Source organism: Choristoneura fumiferana, chromosome 11 (assembly GCF_025370935.1).
Source record: "Choristoneura fumiferana chromosome 11, NRCan_CFum_1, whole genome shotgun sequence".
NCBI classification, from domain to species: domain Eukaryota; kingdom Metazoa; phylum Arthropoda; class Insecta; order Lepidoptera; family Tortricidae; genus Choristoneura; species Choristoneura fumiferana.
Genome location: NC_133482.1, coordinates 12,633,992 through 12,642,716, shown reverse-complemented (window position 1 = coordinate 12,642,716; position 8,725 = coordinate 12,633,992). Strand labels below are relative to the sequence as shown.

The 8,725-nt window shown below is 36.1% G+C and overlaps 1 protein-coding gene across 1 annotated transcript in view; it reads right to left on the bottom strand.

Annotated features, from left to right (window-relative positions):
- Positions 1-6,949, bottom strand: part of LOC141432924 (dihydrolipoyllysine-residue succinyltransferase component of 2-oxoglutarate dehydrogenase complex, mitochondrial-like) — a 28,132-nt gene extending 21,183 nt beyond the window's left edge. Inside the window, exon 1 of the mRNA XM_074094758.1 lies at positions 6,871-6,949. Within this exon, the coding sequence (XP_073950859.1) occupies positions 6,871-6,909 (39 nt within the window). The 5' untranslated portion in view covers positions 6,910-6,949. The remainder of the gene's footprint in view (positions 1-6,870) is intronic.
- Positions 6,950-8,725: the final 1,776 nt, after the last annotated feature.

Genomic DNA, 8,725 nt, shown 5'->3' with positions numbered 1-8,725 from the left:
TTCTCGGGTCTTGGGTGTTTAATATGTATTTAAGTATGTATCTATCTATATACTTAATTATATTTATCCGTTGCTTAGTACCCGTAACACAAGCTTTGGGACTAGGTCAAAAGGTGTGAATTGTCCCGTGATATTTATTTATTTATTTTGTTTAGTGACAGTCTCATTCTCAAGGTGCGACCCATATCAATACAGTGAATACGTAAACAAAAACAGCAAATAAAAAAACCGGCCAAGAGCGTGTCGGACACGCCCGAAATAGGGTTCCGTAGCCATTACGAAAAAATTAAGTAATATTTTTCTAAGGATTTCGTATTTTGTACGGAATATTCCAAGTTTAGGTATATTTTATACCTTGGCTGCTATTTACTCTTAAACCACTAATAATTCTCAAGAAAACTTAACCGTTCGCTTTTTATGAAAATGTGCACTTTAAAGTTGAATATTTTGCAAACAAATCACTGAATCGAAAAATCGTAGATGTGGGCTAGAGTCGCCCAGCCGTGGGATGTAAATAGGCTAGGATGATGATGAAAAACGGTGTCTTGCGACTAATCTCGTCAAGCCGTCAATCGGAATCGGATTGAGACAGTAATTGCAGCAAGTAACTCGCATTTCCGGCGGAAGTACCCCGCCCCTCGGCCGCCAGCCCGCCCTCTACCCGTCTTACCCGACATAGGTATGATTATTATTATGTACAGTCGTGCATCTATTCGAACCCTCTCAAAAATGATGTTACCAAGACCTTATTACTTGGGAATAAGTCTTATTAGTACAGTCAACGTCATAAATAACTGATCACTTTTGTACCTTGTCATTTTAATGTTATGTTTGAAAAGATACCTTACGAATTGTGTACAGACTGAAAGCGTCAAGGTGCAAAAGTGATGACTTATTTATGAAAGAAAGAAAGAAGACATTTTTTGACGTTAACTGTATATATTTTTGAATGGTTAGAAGTCCATATGTTTTCACTCGACTGTACTAGTGTTTACCCGCGGTTTCGCACGCGTAAACCATTAGATAGTAGTCAGAAGACTTCTCAAAAATTTCATAAAAAAAACCAAAATCGCACCAAATTTCAGGCTTAGTCTCTAGCGTTGAAAACGGTTTTATTTAGATCCTGTTGGAGTACCGGGATAAAAAGCAACCTAAGTGTTGTTTGAGACGTCCAGCTGTTGAATACTGAATCAGTGATCCTAGGGTTCAACCACTGGCCAGTTTAATGTAATATTAAACATATGAAGAATAGGTATTTAGATAAAAAATATAGACTGTATTATTTCAGAAACATAGATCTGCGATGCGTTCAAAAAATAGTGCTCAGTTTAAGAAAGAATAATAGAAAATTACAGCTCCAATTTCACATTGACTGATTGATTGATTTGACATTTTATCAAGGTCAATTGGGGCTGTCATTTCCTATTCCTATTTTCTACTCCAAATTATTTGAGTTGTAGTCGTGTTAGCCACTAGGTCTTTACTTACATTAACTATGTATACCTATAGTTAAAAGTAGCAAACTAATGAAAACATGCGCCGGACAGATTATGAAGAGTTGTCATGCATGAGCCCACCGGCCCACGTCCACTTATCATTCGCCAAGTGACTCCAGGGTCGGGTCCAAGCTACGAGAGAGAAAACTCCCAACAAACAAATTGGTTATATAAAACCTGTCTTATGCGACTTTCGGTTATATAACTGTTGAATAGATGTTACTAGACAACTACAACTACCTACACTACAAAACTTTGCATTGTAACATCCGGCTAAGTCTAGTGTGCAGAAAGCCCGCTAGGTGGTGCTGTTCAGACGCTACATCGCACAGGCATGTTTTTTTCATCAACATACCAGCCGTAGGACATCCACCTGTTGTAGACATAGGCCTCCCCTATAGCCCTCCAGTTCAGTTGGAACTGGCCTGCATTCACCGTGAACTCACGGCTTTAACCAGGTCATCCGTCCGTTTTGTTGGTGGGAGATTTTTTAATGATGGTAAAAAAGGTCGACTATACCTGGCGCAGAATGTCGCTGTACGAGGAGAAATAAAAAGCGAGCACAGTGGAGCATATCGCGCGCTCACTCGCACTTAGTGAGGCACAACGCGCGTATCGATACGAGTATGTCATCGGTAAATGTTTACAAGATTAAAATCGAACAATAAGTCTTATTTTTTGTATGTGTAATTCCTTGTTCTGAAGGAAGGCAAATAAATGCATAGAAGTGTAAATATCGCATGGCAATGGTCAAAACAGATATTCAAAGAAATCTCTAGCGATATTACCAAATCACACAAGGTGTTAAAATAGCGAATCCATTTTATAATTTTCCTAGAAAAACCACACTTGTTTCTAGCGATTTGATAAAATCCCATACTTCGGTGGGTTGAACTCGCAAATTAAACTCGTTTTGTCATTTCACTGACACATATTTTCTTTTTTTTTTCAATATCCTCTGTTTACGGTTTATATAATTAAACATATTTTCCAGTCAGTATTTGCGGCACCGGCCAGCGTCCAAGCAACTCGTCTCAGCGGGCAGTCTTCAATAACAGACGGTATTCATGGCGGGGTATTGTGGCAATAATTACACGTTTTACGCTTCACAACACTTAATATGTTAAAGAGATGCGCAGTTAGAGCAAGAACGATTTGTTTACAACCTTGAAGGATATCACTATCTGTGTTCAAAGTCGAAATAATTGATTGCTGAAAAAATATCATTATGTAACGTTTTAAACTTTCGTGATTTTCAGTCATAGAATAGCTATTGGTGCTATTTTGACTAAATCATTATGTCTTTATATGTTTTTTTTTATATAAGGTCAAAACGTAGTAACTCTATTCTCGGGAAGCAACTTTTTTATTATCTCAGTTTACCTAATTTTAATGTCAAAAATGTGAAATTAGTTTATTAAACTAAATATGACCTCAATGTACACAAAACAAAAACAATACAAATATTCTTTATTGCATACCACAAATCAGTACAATAAATGTATATAGAAACAGAAATTCAGTGTAGATAATAGGCGGTCTTATCGCTTAAAAGCGATCTCTTCCAGACAACCATTTGGGTACACTTTGCTTTTCTACGGCTCTGCTAACATTAAGTTTAAATATATACATAGATATGACCGTTTGTAACATATATTTTGACATAGCTATAAATTTATGCAGAACCCTCGGTGCGCAGTTCAACTCACTTTTAAACAGTTTTTGAATTGGGATTTTTTCCTTGTGATATTTTATAAGGTTTGACGAGGCTTGTTGCGGTTGTAATAATGTGTTATTGTGTTATTTATGTTTTTAAAACAATTTGACGAAGCATGTGGCTGAATAGTTCTTAACTATTATTTCTTTTTTATTAAAATCAATTGATTTGTAGTTACAATGTGATTAGTATTACCATAATGTACGTATTGATAGCCAATATATTTTGAAATCAGATTTTTAAAAGGGGAACTCTACCCTCGGCGGTGGCTAGATAGATATATGCCCCGGTAAGTATGTAAGATAAATTGAATTATTATACCATAAATTGTTTTCCTCTGTATCTACTTAACTTTTCTTTCTCTGTTATTACGTTCGATATTGAAAATCAGCCTCAATTATGTTTTTTTTTTTATAAGAATAGGTGCAACCAATATGTACTAGTAGTAGGTTCATTATTGAAATTCGAACGTTTTTATAAATGGACGGTATTTGACAACATTTACTTTTATTTTTAACCCCCGATGCAAAAACACGTTTGACCGCTATGTGTGTCCGTATGTCTGTCGGTGGCACCGTAGCTCTTAAACGGGTGGACCGAATTGAATGCAGTTTTTTATTTGAAAGCAGGTTTTCTAGCGATGGTTCTTAGACATGTCCAATCAAAATCAGTTCAGCCATTTTTGTGATATTGAACTTTGAAGTGACAAAGTCGGGGGTTTTCCGACTTTTTGTTGGTTAGGTTATTAAGACGTCCTGTACTTCTAAGGTATCTAGGTGCTATGTACAGTCACCAGCACCAATATCTGACACAACAAGCGTGCATAAATATCTGATGCGACTCTATTTCTAGGGCCGGAAGGACGTGTCAGATATTTTTGCACGCTCCGCTGTGGCATATATTAATGCTGGTGACTGTACTATGATATTCAGATTAACTTGGAAACTCATCAAAGGAAATGAGCCCACGAAAATCATACGAAATAAACGCTCGAATAATGATTCACTAACGAAACTGTGACCCACTGTAGAACGATCCCACAGTGAGTTTCAAATTCCCTCGTCATGTCAACAATAAGATGCCAATATTGTTGTATTGTAAGTTTGTGTTGACATTGACGTTTTGTCATTCTCATATCCTTAGCTCCTGGTACAGTCACCAGCATTAATATCTGACACGTCCTTCCGGCCCCAGAAAGAGTCGTATCAGATATTTATGCACGCTGGTTGTGTCAGATATTGGTGCTGGTGACTGTAGGTAAATTTCAAATCACACATGAATTTCGAAAAACTCAGAGGTGCGAGCCCGGGTTCAAACCTGCAATCCTTTGGTAGAGGCCATAGGCTATGCCAAACTACGACAACCCTGGCCTTTTTTTTAATAACGGGACACAATAATGCTAAACATGGAAGACGAATGAATCTAGCATAATCATATTACGGAAAAAAACGCGCTTTTAAGTGCATATTATTAAACCTTTAAGTACCTTTATTTTAAAGTTACCTTAAAATTCTCAAACTGCTTCCTTTTTGTTGATTTCCCGCTCATAATCACCGAGCTACATACCAAAAAATACGTCTAACAATCAAAATTTCATAACCCTACCTCATTCATCTTAAGACGCGCTCACATCAAACGACATCTGAGGGGCTGCCAACCCTAGCAAAAAGGGAAAAGAAAAAAAAAACAGCCAAAGACGCAATTACTTCTAGACAAACTTAATTACAACATTCAACAAAATCAAACACAACCTCAATCGCTAGAACACTAAAGTCCAAAACGCGTAGAAATTAATTTCCTGGCTGCAAATTAAAGCATGTTTTACAGATCGCTAAAAGCAGGGTTGTATCAAAGAAATGTGTCTAATGAATCTATTGATAGCTATGCTTATGTATACGTGTCAAGTATTTTTTTAATACACAACAGGCGCAGTAGTGTGGCTGTGTGCGTGCGCTTGTGTAAGGAGGGGAGAGCCAAGAGATGCTTTCTTCGACTCTTTGCTTCTTATAGCGTTGCCATGACTGTTTGGTCCATGGATGTTGGCTGACAAAATTGAACAGATCTTGTTTATTGAATTTAAAAGTTCACTAATTATTAGATTGGTTTGCCCCTGCACCTGTTTCTCGTATTAAATCATAGAGGGAGCGTGTATGTAAAAATGACAGTTTTAAATAGATCTAGAATCTAAAAGGTTTTTGGGTTGGACGTTGAGTCAGACTGTCGGTTAGCCGGATCATTCCCTTTCTCAACCTTTACTTACTTTAAACCCCTATTTCGTACACTAAGAGATTGCTGCGGAGATAAGTACCTAGGCAATCAATAGCTTGGTTGTGATGTTACACTCAAAGCAAATGTCCAGCTACTCTTACTGTGAAAATGTTTTCAGAGTATGTGTCATAACCAAAAAGCAGCTGGTGGACACAATACATTAACATTACTGGAATCTGGAATCTGAATACTGGAAACATATTTGTGCGACATATTTAATTAACAGAGAATAGCAGATAACACGTTCGGTATAAACCACCCGTTACAACGATAGTATCATACGATCTAAACTACAAGATTAGTGACGAATGAGTTGTCCACTTATACATCCCAATAATCTTCACTTTTTTTAACAAATTATTATTATTTTCAAGCACCAAAACCTCTCGTGCGCCCCACAAATCACTCCCCCAATTTCGCTTCGCGGCCGATCGTCTCCAACTTGCACAGCACACATACACACACTATTCGCACTACGCACCCACACAGGCGCGCCGGGGGCGCGTGCCCCAGACCATAGACTCCTCCTTTATGTTTTCTTTGTTATGTAAAAAAATAATAATAAGAGAAAGGGGAGTCAAAATCGATACTCTAATGGCGGTGCTATTATCGGTGCCGATTTACTTTTTTGGCGTTTCGACGATGTTTATTGCCTGCCAGTGTTTGTTTGGTATTGGTACGGTTTGAATTTGGAACTGATTCGAAAACATGTTTAATAAATCACGGTATATTTACGTACCTATTTATATTAATTTTCATAACTTGTAAACGTATGCAATGCATACGAATCAAGATTAAAATTAAGAATCAAAATAAGTACTTATTACAAAAGTTAATCAGTACCTATTTTAAATGCGTGGTAGGTAAAATAAATTAAGTGAAAAGCATTAAAATTAAAAAACTTAAATTGTGTGTTCTAAATATTAAAGTAATTTTAATTCAGCTTGTAGTAGCTTAATTGTTTACATTTAGCCTACTGCAAATAACGAAATTTTTAAGTGCCGGTATTACAGTTTTTATTGTATCAACGATTATTTTACTCCCGAAATACTCGTAATTTAAACTTTGACAGAATTTCATTCAGCCTACCACAGGAGCAGAAAATCTTAAAAATTCAAATGTAATATTACTGTACTTATTATACATAGTATTTATTCAAAAGTCAGGTTGGGTGTATTCCTAATTGATGTTACAGCCAGTTGATGGCCGCCAGACCTTAATAGTTGATAAACGTACGAGGGTCGATTTAATTAAGATCTCAATAAGATGACTTTATGGATACCTCTATACACGCTATGTAAGTTGGGTGGGACTAAGCATGCATAAATTACATTACTACATTTTTTAATTTTGTTAAAAAACTAATACACAGGACTTTCAAAACCTTACCAAAAACTGCACTAAAACACAAGCGTAACAAACTGGCATACAACAAAATAACTATTTCAATAATAAAAAAAACAAACATCACACGTTCAAAATCCGCGGCACACTGACTCGACCCGCGTAAACTGGCCGTTGCCCTAAATAGCTCCAAAAATAAAAATAAAACAGATAATAGTGAAAAGAAAAACCGGTTATCAGAAGACTTTGTCTTTGAAAACGCACAATAGCTGGCCAGATGCTCGCGGATGCTGCGTTTCAGTTCGGAAAAGAATAAAAACTGGTTTAAAATTGTGAATGAGCTTTTGTGCGGTGATCGGTTATATTTTGATTTATTCGATTTTTAGTACCGCGTGTATGGGAATAAAAAGACGCAGACTCAACAGGTACCGGCAAGACGAAAATTGTTTCCGTATTTTGGTTAAGTGAAAAGATTTTTGGGTTGGATGGATGATTATGGGCATTTAAATGTAGACTTACAAGTTTTAGGGATTTTGAATCTGATTGATTTTACCTTAGGTTTGTAGTCTTATAGCAGGACAGAAAGAGAATTTAACTTGACGACCGGATGGCCAAGTGGTTAGAGAACCTGACTACGAAGCTTGAGGTTCCGGGTTCGATTCCCGCCCGAGGCAGATATTTGTATGAATAATACAAATGTTTGGTCTCGGGTCTTGGATGTATTTAAGTATGTATTTATCTATATAAGTATGTTTATCCGTTGCCTAGTATCCATAGTACAAGCTTTGCTTAGTTTGGAACTAGGTCAATTGGTGTGAAGTGTCCCATGATATTTATTTATTTATTTTAATTTAACTTAATTTCGTAAGAGCAAAAAACGAGAATTTAATTCAAATACAGACATTTATTTTATCAGATACGTACTAAGCTCAAGAAGTAAAATTATACTTTGTTCTCATTTTCAGTATTAGAAAGAAGGTGTAAAGTGTGGTGGAGTCTTGACCAGCCTCTCTCTTCCATTCTCCGTCTCTCTTTACTGAAAAATCCTTATAAGAGGAGGTAGTTAGTAATTTATGATATTCCTGTTTTATAAGTATCTAACAGTTAATTTCTGATTTATCTCCTCCTCTTTATCTTTCATTAGGTACTACCAAATCATCACTAATTTTGATTTTTTTAAACTTTAACTGTTTAACTGTCATAAATTAATACTTTAATTAACGAGAGCAAAGAAAAATTATTGAAACATCGATTACATTTTTTTAAATCAAAAATACCCTTTCACATAGAATTTGTCTGCACACCAGTACCAGGTTTCTTTTTACTCGTACGTTTGCTGTCCTTTTACACGAGCCGAGCCGAACGCGGCCAGATCGGTTCAAGTTCACGAATTAGTTTCGACGGTTTGTTTGTTTAATGGTAGCACTATACCATACACTGTGTTTGCGTATCCGAATAGAGGGAAGATGTGCAGGCATTATCATCATCATCATCAAATTAAAATTCAAATCATTTATTAAAATCAAAGTCAAAGTCAAAATATCTTTATTCAATTTAGGCTATAGCAAGCACTTATGAATGTCAAAAAAAATCTACCACCGGTTCGGAAAAGCCTCTGTTGAGAAGAATCCGGCAAGAAACTCAACGAGGTATATATTTTTTTAAACAGATTTACAATATTATTAAATGATATCTATACTATACATCACAACTATTAACACAACTTTATCTTTAACACAGTAGGTTCGCTATTTGAAGTAAGGGATCGCCAATGCGTACTTATCGGAATTATTTCCAAATATCCCTGTCCATGATATAATCATTAATTTTATAATAAGTACGCCTTAGTCTTCAGTCAGTCTTCTTGACAATAAATCTGAATTTTGTATCAGTTCATTTG